Here is a 19355-nt window from a genome sequence, read left to right as displayed (position 1 = left end):
AATTATGTTAAGTAGCTCCCCACTAGTGTCTGGTTCACAGTTTTCTCCTGCTCTCAGTTACTTCATTTAGCTCAAGTATCTATGCTGAAGGTCCAGGCTTCAAAACTTACTGATAATGCATAAAGGAAGGCGGGTTCATTGCATTTGCATAAAAGAGAATTTGTTTTCTTTTCCTCTTCATATGTAACTTCCTACCTTTTTAACAAAAAAACTACATAAAAAAGATATTTAACTTTCAAAATGAAGCACTGAAAAGTTAGTGAAGGCCAGAATTAAAGTTGCCTGTTGAGCTTTGATCCTGCCCCCATCTGCATATGCATTGATAATATGATCACATGCTGGGTTTTTTTACCACAAAATTCTTGCTACATTCATTGCACGGAATGGGCTGTATCAGGAGATTGACGGGGGTTATGTAGTGAATGAGATTTCTTGCTAGAAGTCAGGCCAACTGACCGCAATTCCAGGCCCCAGGACAGAATAGTCAATGGCCCCCCTAGAAAGGTATGGCTGAAGTCTGAGTGGGCTTCTGTTGGAAGTTTTTTACTTATTTATTATGTTCCATGCAGGTTCCCGGGCGGCTGACGCAGTATCTGCTACTCAGCTTCCTGGTTCCCTTGGACTCCCAGGGAGATTACTGATGAACCTGGGAAGCTGAGTAGCAGATACCACCTTGTCAACTGTCTGGGAATCTGCATAGTGCATAATAAATAATCTTGACTCGGGGGTGGGGCAGAGAGCACAAGTGGTGGGGGCATCGGGGGAAGGGGTATAAGTGGGGAGAGGAGAATACATATCTATCTTTGCATCTGCCTGGGCCCTTTTAAATCGCCAGGCCACTGGGTAATTGTCCCCCTTGCTTCCCTGTCAATGGGCCTGCTAGAAGTTGGGTAGCGAATAAGGCAGGGGACTGCAGATAGAGTGATGGTTTTATGGTTAGGGCAAGTGAAACACCCCTCTCCCCCCAACCTTCCCCCTTCCAAAAGTAATCCCTGAGTTATTACGTTGTCTGCCACAGACACCCAGAGTGATGGTAGACAAATCACTTAATCCAGAATTTCCATGGGTGGCCATTCCTTGTGTGTTCCTCATGTTCTGGGTGCACAACTTCACATCTTTGAGATACCAGGTGCCAGCTGACTCACACTCATGGGGATTGGGCTAAGGAGCTCTTTAATTGTGGTGCAAATGTTTAGGCTTGGTCTGGAACCCAGTTTCTAGGACCCTGCAAGGTGGGAAGGTCCCAGTGCTTGGGCTGCAGCCTGACCTGAGAAAATACCAGGCACAGACATCTCTAGCACCAAAGCCAGCCCCAACATCATATGCATCAAAGCTGGCACCAACACCTCCAGCACCAAGAGGGGTAGCTGCAACCATGGAAGCAGAGACTCCAGTTAGAACTCAGTGTCCTTCCACAAGGACAGACCATCTAAAACTTCCAGCAATGAAACTGCCAAGCAGCACATGGCATCAAGGCCTAGTGATAAGGAGCAACCTACAACAGGGACACAGATTCCCTTGGTTTTGGTGGCACCACCCGTAGGTGTTGATATCTATTGCGGATAATGCGCTTCTAGGACAATCGAGACAATCATTGGTGCCAAAGACTGTTACTGTACAGACTCCGGTACCAAGAGTGCAGTATACACTGGTGCTGCCCCTAGAGGAGGTCTGTTCCTCCTCACAATTACTGGGTTATAACGTTCTTCCTGTCATTGAGAAGGGAATCCTCTTCTCTGAAGTCAGTGGTTGACACCATGGATAGAGACCTGCGCGAATACGCAAATGTGGATCCCTGTCCGATTCGCATCCGCCCCAATCAGCTTTCCTCCGACTACCACCCACAATGTTGTGATCCACATCCGCACACACTCACAGCTCTGGGGCCCCCAATCAGTTGTTTGGAGGCCATTACCACTGCAACCTCCCACCCTGATCAGTTTTTTGGGGGCCAGCCTCTATATGCAGCTGCCCAACAGCTGATGGGTGGCCAGCAGGGGAGCCCTGTGGAACAGTTGATGGGTGGCTGGCAGGGGAGCCCGTGGAACAGCTCTTGGGGGGGCTCCCTGCGGCCGCCAATCAATCAGCTGTTCCATGGGGCTTCCCTGCCAGCTGCTGATCAGCTGTTCCACCGGGTTCCCCTGGCAGCCTCTGATCAGGGGAGCCCAGCCGAACAGCTGATTGGCTGGCAACCCACAGGGGAGCCCTGTGGAACAGCTGATCGGCAGCCAGTCCCCACCCCCGTCTCACTGGTGGGGAAGCAGCCTCAAAGTCTGAGCTGCAGACAGCAGCTTTCTCGCCTTTGAGATCTGCATCTGATCCACCATCTGCAAAAAAATGATCAGCAGATATCCGGATCCACATCCATGGATATGGATATCCATGGGTATAAAGCAGATGTCCATGGATTTGCAGGGCTCTAATCATGGAAAGACCTGTCCACTTTCCCTACAGGGTTCAGCTGCTACGGTCTTCTCAGGAGTGGCACTAGACTGGCCAATGCCAAACAAGGCAGCTGTATTCCTACGGTATGCTGCTGTGGCCCTACTGGAGATACAGGGATTCACTAGCTCAGGATATCTACCACACTCAAAGAGGAGGTCACTCTCTCCATCAGCATCTCTGGCCAGACCACCAAGTCATAGTACCAGGAAGCATTTGTTCTGGGAGTGGAGCAACAAACAGCATCTTATCCAGCATCCAGATCCACCAAAGGATCTCTCATCTTTATCACCTGACAACAAAGCAATATTCTGGGCACTGGTATTGATGTTGGATGGTTAAGTCATAGAATCATAGACCCATAGGATTAGAAGAGATCAGAAGGATCTTCTTGTCTAACCCCCCCCTGACAAGATGCAAGATTTGTTGTGTCTAAACCATCCAAGACCGATGGCTATCCAACCTCTTTTTGAAAATCTCCAGTCAAGGAAATTCCACAACTTCCCTTGACAATTTGTTTCATTGTCCTGCTTTTCTTACAGATAAGAAGTTTTTTTCCTGAGATTTAATCTAAATCTGCTATGCTGTAGTTATAACCCATTGCCTTTTGTCTTGCCCTCTGTGACAAGAGAGAACAATTTTTCTCCATCTTCTTTATGACAGCCTTTCAAATATTTGAAGACCATTATCATGTCCCCCTTAATTTCCTCTTTTCCAAACTAAACATACCCAGTTCCTGCAGCCTTTGCTCATACGTCTTGCATTCCATCCCTTTGATTATCTTTGTCACTTGCCTCTGGATCCTTTCCAGTTTCTCTACAGCCTTTCTATACATTGGTGACCAAAATTGGAAAGAGTACTGCAGCTGAGGCGTAACTAGTGCTGAGTAGAGTAGTACTATTGACTCCTGTGTCTTGCATGCTGTACATCTGTTAAAGCAACCCAAAACTGCCTTTTTTTTCAACAACATCGCATTGATGACTCATGTTGAGGTTGTGATCCAACACAGCTCCCAGATCGCTGCCAAGCCATTTATCCCCCATTCTTTATTAGTGCATTTGGTTTTTCTTCCCTAAGTGTAGCATCTTACAATTGTCTTTGTTGAATTTCATTTTGTTGTCTATAGCCCAGTTCTCCAATTTATCAAGATTTCTCTGAATTTTAGCTGTATCCTTCAAGTGTTTGCAGCCCGTCCAGCTTTGTGTGATCTGCAAAGTTGATCAGTATGCTCCGTCTTCCTACATCCAGGTCATTAATAAGGATGTTATATAACACTGGATCCAGAGAGATCACTGTGGAACCCCACAGAAGACCTCCTTTCAATCTGATGTAATTCATTAATAGTTACTTTTTGTTTGCAGTTGTTTACCTAATTATGTATCCACTTAATGGTAGTTTTACCAAGCCTGCATTTTTCCAGCTTACTTATCAGAATGTCATGTGGGACTGTGTTGAAAGCCTTGCTAAAGTCTAAGTATATTATGTCCATCATATTTCCCCCATCCACCAAACCAGTTATCTTGTCAAAGAAGGAAATCCAAGTTGACATGGCATAATTTGATCTTGGTAAATCTATGCAGGCTGCTAGTGATCACTGCTGCATTCTCCAGGTATTGGCAAACTGAATATTTTATACAGTGTTCTAATTGCTTCCCAGTATTGAGGTCAGGGTGACTGGGCTATAGTTCCCCACCTCCTCCTTTCCCCCCTTTTTAAAGGTGGGCACTATGTTAGCCCTTTTGCAGTTGTCCGGGATGTCTCCTGTTGTCCATGAGTTTGGAAATATTGTCATCCGTGTCTCCGAGATTTCTTCAGGTAATTCTTTCAGCACTGAATAGCATCAGGCCTTGTTAACATGAATTCCTGCAAATGAGTTGGACGATCTCTGACGCGTTCTTTACTTATCCCAATCTGCATCTCTTCCCCTCTGTTGTCTGTGATCGTCCAGTCACATGTTGATTTTGTGTGACAACTGAAGCAAAGTAGACATTGACATCCATCTTATCATCTTAAGTTACCAGCTCACCTTCTCCATTGTAAGGATAAGGTAATACTGCATCTCCATTCTAAACTTTTATCTTAATAGGACAAAGTCATTGAATGCTTCCCAGACTGGCTGGATTTGGACTTGGTAGTCATACTAGTCCTTCAAGGTATTTGGTTGTTTTCTTACCAGGTCCAAGGCTGCTTCCAGGGATCATTGTGGAGATGTGCATAGCTTCTACTTGGAGCTCAGTCCACCCTTTCATGCAGCATTGTTTTCCTGATGTAGCATGACATCTGAGGTCTGTTTCGGGAGAACAGTCCTGAAGTCTTTTAGAAGTTAGCCTTATTGATCCTCCCAAGAATGGGGATCTTTGTGTTAATGCTGGAAGGACTAAGAAGAGTTACTTGCCTGTAGCATGAGTATTTCAAATAGGTTATTGGTTTAGATGCATGCTCCACACCCTCCATCCCCACTTATTCAGAACCTCAACAGCCTTTAAGGAGGTGGAAGGAACTGAGGATGAAGGCCCCTCAAGTGGTCTTTCAGTGGAGCATTATGTAACTTGAGGCAGAGGTGATGTGGTCTTCAATGGTCAGTTTTTCAGAAGGTTCTGAACTTGTTTCGAGTATGCAGGTGTATAGTGAGTGTATGGGTCTGTACTGATGTTTTATTTAGCTACAGGTAAGTAACTCTTCTTTACCTCTGAACAATTTAGTTTGTAATGAACAGTATGTGGCTTACAAATATAACATTCAGAATCTAAGTGTTGAGGTTTGAGTAAGATGTTCAATGACTGAATATGACAATTTATTTTTTAAGGCTACTAATATTAAAATGGAATCAGATGAAACCCCAGAAACCAAAACTCATAACTTGAGGCGCAGAATGGGATGTACACCTGCAAATGGTGAAAATGGTAAGTGGGTCAATGGGGGATGAAACAAAATATGAATATGATGCTGCTGCTTTACACAAGCTGATTTTATGCTCAGAATCAGAATCCAGTTTAGCAAATGGAGCTGGTCAAAATATTTTCAGAATTTTTTTTCCAATTTAGCATTTTTTTAAAAATTGAATGTATTATAATTGTCAGACTTTTTGAAATTGTCTTGAGTTTTTAAAAATTTGAAAGCTTTTAAATGAGAAAATGTAACCTCTACTTGAACTTTCAGAAAGCCTTTGACAAGGTCCCTCCCTAAAGACTCTAAGCAAACTAAATGGTCATGGGATAAGAGGGAAGGTCCTTTCGTGAATCAGTAACTGGTTAAAAGACTGGAAAGAAAGGATCTGAATAAATTATCAGTTTTTAGAATGGAGAGCGGTAAATAGCAGTTGTGTTCCTTCCCCTCTCCCCTCCCAACCTCCGCCAGGGATCTGTACTGGGACTAGTGCTGTTCAACATGTGCATAAATGATCTGGAAAAAGGGGTAAATAGTGAAGTGGCAAAGATTTCAGATGATACAGAATTATTCCAGATAGTTAAGTCCAAAGAAGACTGAGTTACAAAGAGCTCTCACAAAACTGGGCAACAAAATGGCAGATGAAATTCTTAAATGCACAGTAATGCATATTGGAAAACGTAATCCCAATTTATACATACAAAATTATGGGGTCTAAATTAGGGATGTAAAAGTCTAACCATTTAAACTGGGGGCGGGGGAAGCTGCTGGGCAGCTCTGAGTTGCGGGGAGGCGTGGAGCCGGGGGGGGGTGGGGAGGGCGGGGCTGGGCTCAGTCCAGAACAGCTAGGCAGCTCTGGCTCACAGATGGCGCGGAGCCTAGTGTGGGGTGGAGTGGAGGTAGCCGCAGCTGGGCTTGGGGGCAGGTGCGGAGCCCAGCGCTGGGGGGGAGCTGCAGTTGGGCTTGAACTCCTGGGCAGCTCTGGCTTGTGAGAGGCATGGAGCCCAGTAGGGGGCTGGGGAATAGCCGCAGCTGGACTTGGCTCCCCACAAGCTGGAGCAGCCCTGCTGCTGTGGCTCATGGGGAGGTGCAGAGCCCAGCACAGTTCCCACCGCAAGTGCAGGAGTGGGGGGGGGGAGCCGCAGCTGGACTTGGCTCAGCTCCCCACGAGTGAGAGCTGCCCAGCTATGACTCTGTGGCAGGGGAGCTGCGGCTAGGCAGCTCTCGCTTGGCACTGAGGTGCTGAGCCCAGCACAGCCTCCCCCCCACCCCCCACCCCCCAAGTTAAATCTTTTAAGTGTTCTATTTTTAGAATGTTTAAACCAGGAGTGGGCAAACTTTTTGGCCTGAGAGCCACATCTGCATATAGAAATTGTACGGTGGGCTGCTTAGGAACCATTAGGAAAGGGCTAGAAAATAAGACAAAAAGTATCATATATAGCACTATATAAATCCATGGTATTTCCATGCCTTGAATACTGCATGCAGTTCTGGTCAACAAAAATGATTAAGGGTATGGAACAGCTGTCATTTGAGGAGAGAGTAAAAAAGACTGTGACTATTCAACTTGGAAAACAGTCATGATTTTATAAGACTTCTATCATATCCATCCTTAGTCATCTGGTGTGGAGAAAGGGAATAAGGAAATGTTATTTACCCCTTTACATAACACAAGAACCAGGGTCTCCCAATGAAATTAATAGGTAGCAGGTTTAAAATAGAAGGAAGTAAGTCCTCACACAGCGCAAAATCAACCTGTGGAACTCGTTGCCAGGGGATGTGGTGAAGACCAAAAGTATTACTTGGTTCAAAAAGTAATTAGATAAGTTCATGGAGTATATAGGTCCATCAATGTCTATTAGCTAAGATGGTCAGGGATGCAACTCCATGCTCTGAGTGTCCCTAAGTCTCTGGCCGCCTGATGCTGGGGATGGATGATAAAATGGATCACTTGATAATTGCCCTCTTCTGTTCATTCCCTTTGAAGAATCTGGCATTGGCCACTTTCTAAAGACAGAAAACTGGGCTAGATGGACCATTGGTCTGACACAATATCGCCGTTCTTCTGTTCTTCAGCAGTGTTTCAGTTTTTTATGAGGAAGAAGGGGAAGATGGATGGGGAAAGGGATGGGACTTTAGGTGTTCATTTTAAATTTCCAATTTTGATTGATCAGCTTTAAATAGAAAAAATTCATCCTTGGAAAATTTCAGATTTCAAAAACTATATTTTTCTTAGAGTTCTTGTCTGCATGTGCTTCATGTAGTGTCCATATGTCTGCACTAGTGCAATGGCTCCATTTGTGCTCCATATCAAGGGCATAAGGGGCGCTGTAGACTAATGCTTCTCTACTTCCTTCTTACTGCTCCTGTGTGTCTGAACCAATTTTTGCATTGTCTTTAAAACCTGTGAATAGAAATGTTTATAATTTTAGTACTCTTAGTGTTTTATATTCTAATTATCATACTTCAGTTTCCCTCTGCCTCAGGGATCCTGTCCCCCCAGAGTAAGATTACAACCAGAGACCTGGGGCTTAAATACAAAATCTCTTGCCCCTGCGCCTTCTCAGTCAGCAATGAAAACCAATGCTGCCTTTGGTTGTTTCATATCTTCATTAAGTGCAGCATCTGCCATTCCTTCCCTCATGGGGGACGAGAGCTTCAATTGAGAAAGTACCTCATGGGGAAGACCATGAGACCCGAGTCGGATCCAGGCCAAGGAGATGCCCCCATACATTGGCCTCAGTCTACAAGCAGCACCCCTCCGACTATGAGCTCAGGAGCAGAGGCCAGAGCTGTTAAACCCAAGGAATCACTGCCTCAGGTGTCTCGTGGGAGTAAGGGACACTCTCATGAAAGTAGGGCGGTTGGGTGAGTCATTGCATACTGGTACTAAGACTGAGGTCAATCTAAACCTCTTGATTATGAGAATAAGGTACAAAGAAGGATGTATCTGTTGGTACTGACTATGGCTGCTACTCATAAGCCAAAGGATCACCATCTGCTGTTACTGACTGGGAGCTCCAGGTTGGACTTTTTTTTTTTTTTTATGGTATTAACTTTTCTCCAGAAGGACCCACCATGACCATGAACATGATAGATCCTTCAGTCCCGACCACCTCACACTCCAGGATGGACTGAAACCTATACCTCTCCAGAGGATATTTTTGCCCTACCATATCTTCAATCTCCTCTCCTTTTGGGTCTAGTCCTCCTGAGAGACATCTTCATGCTGAGGGAAGAAGCTCCCCTATCTTGACCACAAACGAGGGCATTCACCCATCTCTACCACAGCACTGCTCGTGGAACCAGAACCTACTTTCTAATAGACTTGGTCTGATGATCCAGATAAGCCATTGCCTCCACATAAAGAGGCTAGTCCAGGAGGCTCTAGGAGGTCTTGGACCCATCCTCCACCCCAACATGATGACCCAGGGAACCGATGGTACACAGTGTCTTGGGGTCCCCCTCGTCCAATGGGTTACCTCTCCTGCTGGTCCTTTTGGGGTCAATGGGATCCTTATGTTAGGCATGCCAGATCTGAATCTCACTAGCCTTCTGCTCCTAGCTGACACCAGCTGGCTCAGTTAGTATGCAGAGGAAGAAAATTGAGCTGGATCGACCGATACAGTCGTGTGATTGTCAGCTGAGGCTGTCACCCTGTCCTCACTATCCCTGCCTGATGATCCCAGACAATATCAAGAGCTCTTGCAGAATGTGGTGACTGATCTCCAGGTTCCACTTGAGGAAATCCATGATGCACAGGTTCCTGAACATCTTGCAGTTCCTGGTCCCAGCTGAGTGGCCCTCCCAATAAGCAAGGCCATCATGGAACTAAACCCAGGGCAGTTTGGTATAGTCCTGCTTCCTACATCCCTACTCTGAAAAGGGCTGAGAGTCGATATTTCATCGCAGCTGAAGGGGCAGAGTTTCTGTTTACTTACCCAGCCATCAACTCCCTAGTTGTGCAAGCAGCCATTGAGAAGTCCAGGCTACAATTCCCCAAAACAACCCCTACAGACAAGGGTGCTAAATGCCTTGATCTTCTCAGGAGGCATGTATTTTCATCACCAGCCTTCAGTTTAGAATTACTAACTTACAGACTCGGTTAGCAAAACATGATTTCACAGACTACTCCAAATTCTTGGAGTTCAAAGACGAACTACCTCAAGAGAAGAAAAACTACGCAAACTGTTAGCTAAGTCATCTCTTCAAGCTGCAGTGGATGTGGCTGATACCGCATGTAGAGGTATAGCTGTGGCAATAGTTATGAGTCAGGGTTCCCTAGGGAAGTCAAGATTACATTGAGGACTTGCCCTTTGAGGGTCCAATCTATTCAACGTAAAGTCTGATGATCCTTTACATTTGCTAAAAGATTCCAGAACAACCCTCTGCTCTCTGGACATTTATTCTCTGGCCTTGAAGAGAAAACACCTTAAACAGGTGTACAAGCCAAGACCTCTCCCTCAGCCATTCCACAACTTGTGTCCTTACAAACCACTGCACAAATGTTAAAGCATATGATGACCTTAGATATACAGCTTCTTCCTCTTTGTCTACAGCTGTCCAGCCCCATCCACCAACCTGGACACTTGAGAACCAATTACCATTACTAATGCCTTTTTCTATTGCCCCCCAAATCTTTGGTGGCTGTCTCGCCTATTTCATCCACAGCTGGAAGACAACTGGGTACTAGAGATCATCCACTTCGCATAAGCCATTAAGTTTCTCTCCTCTGTACCACAAACCCTATTCCTGGACTCTCTTTTAGGGACCGTTCTCATAAGGAAGTCCTCCATCAGGAGATGGACTCTCTCCTTCAGCAACAAGCTATAGAACAGATGCCGCAAAAACATCAAGGGAAAGAGTTCTACTCCCCATATTTCATAGTACCAAAGGAAAAAAGAGGTTGGAGACACATTCTTAACCTATGATAGTTGAATATCATTATATGTGAATCAAAATTTCTCATGGTTACACTGGCAGTAATAATCTCTTTCCTGGAGAAAGGCACCTGGTTCACAATTCTCAATATGAAAGAGGCTTACTTTCATGTGAACAAGACGAGTTTGGGTTGGCAACAGAACCCTGGACCTTGACAAAGGCTCACTTGGTGGCTGAGATACGATGAAACGGATATACCATCTTTCCATATCTGGTCGAATGGCTACCAACGGGCAGATCTAACTAAGATGTTCAGTCAGAAATCCTATCCTTGCTCTGGCTTCTGGCATCCTTAGGATCTTTGTAAGCAGAGAAAATCTATAGTAACTCCCCCCAAAATCATGGACTTTATAGGAGCAACCCTAGATTTGACCTCTGCAAAGGTCTGGCTCCTTATGAACAGATCTGAGACCATGAACAACCAGATAAAACAAGTTTCCCTCAGATTGTAGTGGATTCTCTGTCCCTGACTATTTTAAAATCAAGATTGGACATTTTTCTATAAGACGCACTCTAGGACTTAGTTTGGAGAAGTTTATGCCCTATATTATATTAGAGATCAGATTAGATGATCACAATGTTCCCTTCTGGCCTTGGAATCTATGAATAAAATCTAGAACCACAGGCAAGGTTTGCTTCTCCCAGCTAGGCCACATGGCCTTGTGTACCTACGTAACACCATTCTCTAGGTTTCATTTCCATTGCCTACAGGTTTGGCTTTGGTCTGTTTACTCACCAGGCAGAAACAGCATGAATACCAAGATAGCAGTTCCCATTAAGGTGACTGCTTCTCCCGTGTGGTGTGAATGAACATGGAACAGATATGTGCAGGGGGTCTTTTCCTGCCACCTGCATCCTACGCAAGCATAATCATGAATGTATCCCTCATAGGATGGGGAGCCTGCATGGACAGTCACATTGTGCAAGGCACATGGATTTGGGAGGCCATGATGCACATCAGAGTTAAGGACAGTCTGCCTGGCCTGCAGTGCATTCCTCCCATGTATGTGGTCCTGTCACATCCAGATGTCCGGCATTGAGGCAACTATTTTATAAAGAAACAAGATGAATAAATTTCTTCTATGTATAGAGGTAGTCAGTTTATGGAAATGGTGCATCAGGATCCACATCACAACTGGCAGCATGCTTACCAGGTGTGCAGAATTGTGTAGCAGACAATCTCAGGAGTCACTTCCCTGGGGCTCAGAGCTGAAGGGCGTGGTTGGGGTGCACTGATAGGGTTGGGGCTGGAGAGTGGATGAAATGCAAGAAGACTGGGGTGAACTGGCAGAGCTAGGCAGCGTAGGATGTTTGGTGGAGGATTGAGGTGCAGTGGCAAAGCTGTGGGGTGCAGGCAGATTGGGGTGCAGGATGGTAACTGTGCACTGGCAGAGCTGAGGCTGCAGGATGGCTGAGTTTACTGGCAGAGCTGTGGACTGCATCAAGTTTGCAGTGCACTGGCAGAGTGTGGGGTGCCATGCCTCCCTCACCTGATCCTCGAACTTCTCTTGACTCCCCACCATCCATCTACATTTATCCCCACCCCTTAACTCCCCTCCCTTCATTGCAGCCCCAAACCCCTCTCTCCCTAATACCTCTCCCCCCTCAGAAAATATTCATATGTCTAACCTCCCCACCGCATACTTCAGTTACATTCCACCCAAAACAAACTTGTCGCATGTGACTGACAGATTGTAGCACCTCCTGCCTCTCAGTTCAAAACTAGAATCATAGAATTGTAGGACTGGAAGGGACCTCGAGAGGTCGTCTAATCCAGTCCCGTGCAATCAAGGCAGGACCAAGCATTATCTAGACCATCCCTGGCAGGTGTTTGTCCAACTGCTCTTAAAAATCTCCAATGACAGAGATTCCACCACCTCCCTAGGAAATTTATTCCAGTGCTTAACTATCCTGACAGGAAATTTTTCTTAATGTGTAACCTAAACCACCCTTGCTGCAATTTAAATTAATTTCCTCTTGTCCTATCCTTAGAGGTTAAGGAGAACAACTTTTCTCCCTCCTCATAATTGTTATATACTTGAAAACTGTTGTCATGTCGTTCCCCCCCCAATCTTTTCTTCTCCAGACTAAACAAAGCCAGTTTTTCAACCTTCCCTCATAATTCCTGTTTTCTAGACCTTTAATCATTTTTATTACTCATCACTGGATTTTCTCCAATTTGTCCACATCTTTCCTGAAATGTGGTGCATAGAAATGGACACAGTACTCCAGTTGAGGCCTTATCAGTGTGGGGTAGAGTGGAAGAATTACTTCTCATGTCTTGCTTACAACACTCCTGCTAATACATCCCAGAATTATGTTTGATTTTTTTTTTTTTTTGCAACAGTGTGACACTGTTGACTTCTGTTGAGCTTGTGATCCACCATGACCCCCAGATCCTTTTCCACAATACTTCTTCCTAGGTAGTCATTTCCCATTTTGTATTTTTCCTCCTAAGTGGAGTACTTTGCATTTGTCCTTATTGAATTTCATCCTATTTACTTCAGACCATTTCTCCAGTTTGTCCAGATCATTTGGAATTTTAATCCTATCCTCCAAAGTACTTGCAATCCCTCCCAGTTTGGTATTGTCCACAAACCTTAAAAGCATACTGTGTCATTATCTAAATCACTGATGAATATATTGAACAAAACCAGACTCAGAACTGATTCCTGTGGGACCCCCTCAATATGCCCTTTTAGGTTGACTGTGAACCACTGATAACTATTCTCTAGGACTTGTTTTCCAATGAGTTATGCACCCACCTTAGCTCTATCTAGGTTGTAGTTCCCTGGTTTGTTTATAAGAAGATCATGCGAGACAGTATCAAAAACCTTACATAAGATATAGCACATCTACCACTTCCCCCCCATCTACAAGGCTTATTACCCTGTCATTGAAAGCTATTAGGTTGGTCTGACATTATTTGTTCTTGACAAATCCATGCTGACTGTTACTTGTCACCTTATCTTCTAGGTGTTTGCAAATTGATTGTTTGATTATTTGCTCTATTTTTCTGGGTACTGAAGTTAAGATAACTGGTCTGTAATTCCCCGGGTTGTTCTTATTCCCCTTTTTATAGATTGACACTATATTTGCCCTTTTTCAGTCCTCTAGAATCTCTCCCGTCTTCCATGACTTTTTGAAGATAATCGCTAATGGCTCAGATATCTCCTCAGTCAGCTCTTTGAGTATTCTAGGATATATTTCATCAAGCCCTGTGACTTGAAGACATCTAACTTTTCTAAGTAATTTTTAAATTGTTCTTTTCTTATTTTAGCTTCTGATCCTACCTCATTTTCATTGGCATTCATTGTTAGATGTCTAATTGCTACGAAACATTTTTTGGTGAAAATGAAGCAAAAAAGGCATTTAGCACTTCTGCCATGTCAATGTTTTCAGTTATCGTCCCCGTCCCCCCTATGAATAATGGGCCTACCCTGTCCTCCTTCCTCTTGCTTCTAATGTATTTGTAGAATGTTTTCTTGTTACACTTAATGTCTCTAGCTAGTTTAATCTTGTTTTGTGCCTTGGCCTTTTCTAATTTTGGGTAAAACTCAACAGATTGAGACCATTTTGGCTCACATCACATCAATAAATTGATCTTCAGTTCTGAGCAAAAAACCCCAAACAAACCCCACCTAGAAACATTTTTTAAAATGGCTATGTTTTTTGGGACTTGAACCAGGGATTCCAGAGATGTAAGTGACTCCAAATCTGGGTCACTAATTCTACTCTTAGCCTCCTAATGCACCTGAAATTTCAAAGAAATCCAACTAAGCATGCCAACTTTAGAAGACTTGGAAAGGTTGACTTTAAAACATGTCATGACACAGTTTTAACTATAGTGGTGCTCCCAGGCCACTATAATAAACAATTCCAGGTTTAAATCCTGATAAAGAATAAAAATGGTTGACTGAGTTAAGTAGAACAAATCTGAAAACCGTTTGGTTTATTTAAAAAGTAACAAAACTGTTCCCTAAATGACTTGTCTCATTTCTTGCTGCTCCTCACAAACCGCTTCTCCTCAGGAATCTGCCTGTGGACTGTAACTTGTTTGACTTTGTAGACTTTTAAAAATAAACTTAGGTATGAACAATGTTTCTGAACAGTAAGAGTCATAAAGTGGTACAGTTTTAATATCACCGTTTCTGGTGATTGAGTTGTAGTTTGTGGTAACAGTATGTGGATCTATATTTATATTTCTTAATGTAACTTAATATCTCATCAGCTGTGTTTCTCTCCACTCTCATATGCTGTCAAGTTTAGAGAAGAAACCAGATTTCACAGCAGACTTCTGCTACCATAGTGAAGAACCTACATTGTGGCAGCTTTCCCTTAGTCTGAGGAGAGCCTGTCATTGTGCTGCTTGAGCAGTTATATGGGGTTGGGGTGGGGTGCTAGAAAGCAATGTGAAGAGTTTCCTTTCCCATAGACTCCCTTTGCTACCTGGTTGGTTTTTTGTGATATCTTCTCAGGGAAGTTGACATTGCAAGAAAATAAAGTATAAATTATACAATTATTGGAAATTGTAGTGTTGTTTATTTTTGTGCCCCAGTGAAATGTCCTGTTAAAGAATAATCCAATCACATCTGTGAACCTGAAATTTCATTCACATGTCTTTTTAAAAAAAAAAAAAAAAAAAGTGATTTTTGGGTCAGTGAAACTATTTAAAATATCCATTCTAAAGAAATATTTTATGTATTTGGAACGGCCTCCATCTGCTTATGATCCCATGCGTGTTTATCCTGATAATACCAGCCTTTGAAGGTAGTTGGTCAAGTGCTGCCTAAAGCTACATAAAAATATGTTTGGTGTCCTTTGTGTCCATATTACATAACCACCACAAAATCTGGCATCATTGACAGTTTTTGCACAGAGACCTAACGATGAGTTGCCATATGTCAGGACAAAGCTGTTCATAGAAGGTTAAATATTTGCCTGTAGTGTTGTTGGCGGTAGCAGAGCCATTGCAGTAGCCATATCTCAATAACAACAGATTTGCTGTTATAAAAAGAGCCCCTCGAGGTGTATATAATGATACGATGACACATGCTTCAAATGCTGCTTATGCTGTGAAATTTTTGTTCTTAAACCCAGTTTGTAATAGTCTAATTTTCTTTTGCTGTATCAGAGAAGGAAATGCCTGTCACAGTGAAACAAGAACCTGCTGAGAAAAGAGAACATGGAGACTCTGAGAGAGAGAAATCCAAAGGGCGTGCTAAAAAAAGCACTAACGCTGTGAGTACTCCCTCCCTTCTGGCTCTTAATTCCGATTATAGGCATTCCTAGGTTAGAAATGGGCACGTGGTGTAGTGTAGGTATTGGGAATGGGAGTTTCCTGAATTATTCTCATCCCAACCATAGGAATACAAATAGAATGTCTGTGGCTGCTGAATTATAGGTACCCTCAGGTTTTATGTTATAAGCAGGAAATAATCAAGTAATTTCATTTCCCTGTTTCAACTGAGATCATTTCTATCCTTCGTTGCAGTTCTGCCTTAAAATAGCAGCTATGACAGAACAGTCAAAAGAAACGCGGTTCTCAGGGTTTCCTCACTCTAGATATGGGTTGATCTGCTGATCTTTCCCTTGGTAGGTCTACCAGTTAGAAGGAAGATGTAATATGAGTTTTGGCACCCAGCTTTCCAGTAGACCTACTACTGATTCCACTGTTTGAACTCTAACTCAGTGCTCTACTTGGTTCAATATAGCAGATGCTTCTTCTAAAAAGCAAAGGAAAAGGAGACTCTTACTTGTGGAGAGGATAATATACAGGCCCTTTCTGTCCTTCTCTCTGCCTGGGTCTTTCTCACACCCATACCCTTTTACTAGGCAGTAGGGGGAGGAATGCCCAGGTACTGGGAGACAGGATGCACCACACCCTAGGGGCACAAAATAAAAGGCATTGGGAGTCCTCGTTCATCCTCCATTGTCTTGCAGCAGTACTGCTGTCTCCCCCTGTTTAAGCAGGACCTCAAACAGTAGCATTTTCTCCTACCACTAGCTAAGCTGCTGCTGCTATTCACCAGACTCCATTGCTTTCCTTCCTCTCTACCTCCAAAAAAACCCTCCTCCCTACTCTCCTTCAGGTTCTCCTGCAAATCTTCAGAGTACCTGCTCCCTTTCCCATGAATCTCCTAGCTGGTGTGGGTGGAGCTCTCATGGCACTGCACTGAAGGCCTGACCCATCCAAAAGCAAGTGGTTCAGCTTGGGAAGTTGATGCCTTCCTGGTGAAAAGCTGAGATCCTGTCCTCTAATTCTGAGGAAGAAGGGAGATGCTCCGATAACCAGGATTCCCCTGTTTTCTGGTGGCTGCTCCAGGCAGTTGGCCTCAGGATGTTGAAGTGTCTGTGCGCAGACCAGTCTGAAAATAAAGAGTAGGAGATCCCTCCAATACTAAAAATAAAACTGAGTCTATTTAGCAAAACAGATTGGACAGGCTTCAACACTTTTGGTGATACTTTCTTAATTTCAAAGGTATTTTATTTAAATTCTACCAGAAAGGAGAACACAGTGGATGTTCACTGTCTGTGTTCTGTTTCAGAAATAAAATAAAAAATAAACACTGGCAAATGCGACAAATGATTTAGTGACCGAAACAATCTCTTACCATCAACTGCTTAAAGCACTTAAATTCCCACTTTGGTAATTTCTTGTTACAGGTGGATTTGTACGTATGTCTCTTATGTGGTAGTGGTAATGATGAAGACCGTCTCCTGTTGTGTGATGGCTGTGATGACAGTTACCATACTTTTTGTTTAATTCCACCCCTTCATGATGTTCCCAAAGGGGACTGGAGGTGTCCCCAGTGTCTGGCTCAGGTAATCTGAGAAATCATAAAAATCAGGCTGAAATGTGTTTCTGTTCTCTTCTGGCTTCTAATGAGCAGAAGTTCAGAACTGCAATTTATTATTATGAAAATAGTCGTGTAAAATAGGTGGTAAAAAATAAAACTGAAACAAGGACTGGGTGCGTTTCAGATTGTTAGCCATTGCAGCATATGCTAGGCTCCAAATTTGATCTACTTTAGTATTGTTAAAACCACTTAGAAAGGATGCTTTGGATTTTAGATAGCTTTTTACAGAATGAATTTTACCACTCTGTCATTGCAGTTTTCAGCGTAGACTAGGTTTGTGGTGTTTTCTGCTTTGCTATAGCAGAGGAAGCAGAATTTGCTGTAACCTAGCTATACTGATCTCTCAGTGATTCATGCTGATTTACAAACAAACAAATGTTGTGATCTGGTGGAAAGAGCTCAGAGCTGATAGTCGAGCACTCTGGATTCTATTTGACTCTTCAGCTGGTTGCTTGTGTGACCTTGGGCAAGTCATTTCAGTGAAATGCCCCAGTTTTTCCTTGTTGATAAAATGCGGATAATACTGATCTACCTTTGTAAAGTTCTTTGAGGTCTATATTTATAAAGCACTGAAGTGCAAAATGTCTTATTTTAACTCCTTCGCAGTAATAATCATATTTTAATTGCAGGAGTGTAATAAACCACAGGAAGCATTTGGTTTTGAACAAGCAGCAAGAGACTACACACTTCGCACATTTGGAGAAATGGCCGATGCATTCAAGTCAGACTATTTTAACATGCCAGTACATGTGCGTTCATATGCTTACTATGATGCTGTAATTCAGATTTCAGTTCTTGTGCTTATTAAAATATTAAACTTGGGGTGGGGAAGAATCCTGAGTTTTGGATGTGAACAAATCCAAAATGGAAAGCTCTTATTTAAATATTACATTAATTTTTAAAGGTTTCTGTTTGTTAGTATTTTGGTTTCTGTGAAATACATTTCAGGTTTTCTTCCCAATCCAAAAATATTTTCCTCCTTAAATTTCTGCCCCAAATGTCACTCATTACTGAATTCAAAAGGTAGCATTTGATGTAGCAATACTAACGTTTTGCTGTGTTGCTTTAGTTTTACATAATTGCACTAAGAAGTAACTTTTACTGTGAGGTTGAGAAAGGAGCTATTAACCAAGGGGATGAGGTGTGTGGGAGGAGGGGGGAGAGAAAGCGTGCACACCTGATGTAACCAATGGTTATCAGATGTGTCTGTCTCTTGCTAAAGTCTCTGTGACATGATGCGGAAATATTTGAAGCTCTGTGAACTTTCTCTTTGAGTTTGCTTCTGCTGTATATCTCACGTGTTTGTTACCTTTGGTTCCTGTACATTGATAAGCACCTTGAGAACTGCAACCCTCTGTGTGAGCTTATATTTTCCCTTTTTCATGTTTCATATCCAGATGGTTCCCACAGAACTGGTTGAAAAAGAGTTTTGGCGACTGGTTAGCACCATTGAAGAGGATGTCACAGTGGAATATGGGGCTGATATTGCTTCGAAGGAGTTTGGCAGTGGCTTTCCAGTTAGAGATAGGAAAATTAAACTTAGGCCTGAAGAAGAGGTAAGCCTTGATTTGCCCTCTGAGCTCAGGGTATTTCAGGGTTTTACAAAATACAAGTCTTGTGTTGAATAATTTTTTCAATTTAAAGAAACCTATTGTAATTCTGTATTACAGAGTATTCCTGCTGTATGCATGACTGGCACTGTTTTGGCAAAAGGAAATAATATTTCAGTCCTAAAGAACTAAAATTATATATAGCCAGACTTTCAAAATGACACGTGTGCATCTTAGAAGTTGACAGCTTCCAAATTGTATTTCTTGAAAGAGTAGCCTAATTTTAATGTAGCAATTAGTAGCACAGAGATTCTCTTTAAGAGAAGCACGAGCATTGGATGTTCAAATTCTTGTTATTCTATTGACCTATTTGTATGTTTTTTCAATCTAAAAAGACTAATTTTTACTATCAGAAGTAGCCCCCTGAGAAGTTTTGCCTTCTTCTTTGATGTCTTGTCTATATGTGGTCCATGTCTAACACACACATGCTCCATGTGTTAGAGATTGGAATGCTTTAGCAAGCAGTGTCCATTGGTTGTGCCCACTTCCTGCATAGTCTCAAGCTTCTTCTCTTCTTGAATATATAAAAGGGAGCGAAGCGATCAACCAACCTTCATTTCCTTCGATTGCTCTTAGCAGTGAGATGGAGCCCATTAGCAGTGCCCCATCTTGTCCA

General features: G+C 43.1%; 1 protein-coding gene across 2 annotated transcripts in view; it reads left to right on the top strand.

The window, feature by feature from the left end:
* Positions 1-19355, top strand: part of KDM5B (lysine demethylase 5B) — a 131422-nt gene that overhangs the window by 50586 nt on the left and 61481 nt on the right. The window contains exons 7-11 of one of the 2 annotated variants that reach the window (XM_067531815.1): positions 5249-5345; positions 15404-15510; positions 16936-17094; positions 17759-17878; positions 18527-18685. In XM_067531815.1, the coding sequence (XP_067387916.1) occupies positions 5249-5345; positions 15404-15510; positions 16936-17094; positions 17759-17878; positions 18527-18685 (642 nt within the window). The remainder of the gene's footprint in view (positions 1-5248; positions 5346-15403; positions 15511-16935; positions 17095-17758; positions 17879-18526; positions 18686-19355) is intronic. The other variant, XM_067531816.1, reaches the window with a different exon arrangement.

Source organism: Emydura macquarii, unplaced genomic scaffold, assembly GCF_026122565.2.
Source record: "Emydura macquarii macquarii isolate MOO-44397 ecotype Brisbane River unplaced genomic scaffold, CSIRO-AGI_Emac_v2 contig_3220, whole genome shotgun sequence".
Classification (NCBI taxonomy): Eukaryota; Metazoa; Chordata; order Testudines; family Chelidae; genus Emydura; species Emydura macquarii.
Note: the sequence above shows the minus strand (reverse complement) of the source record. Positions and strands in the feature narration are given on the sequence as shown.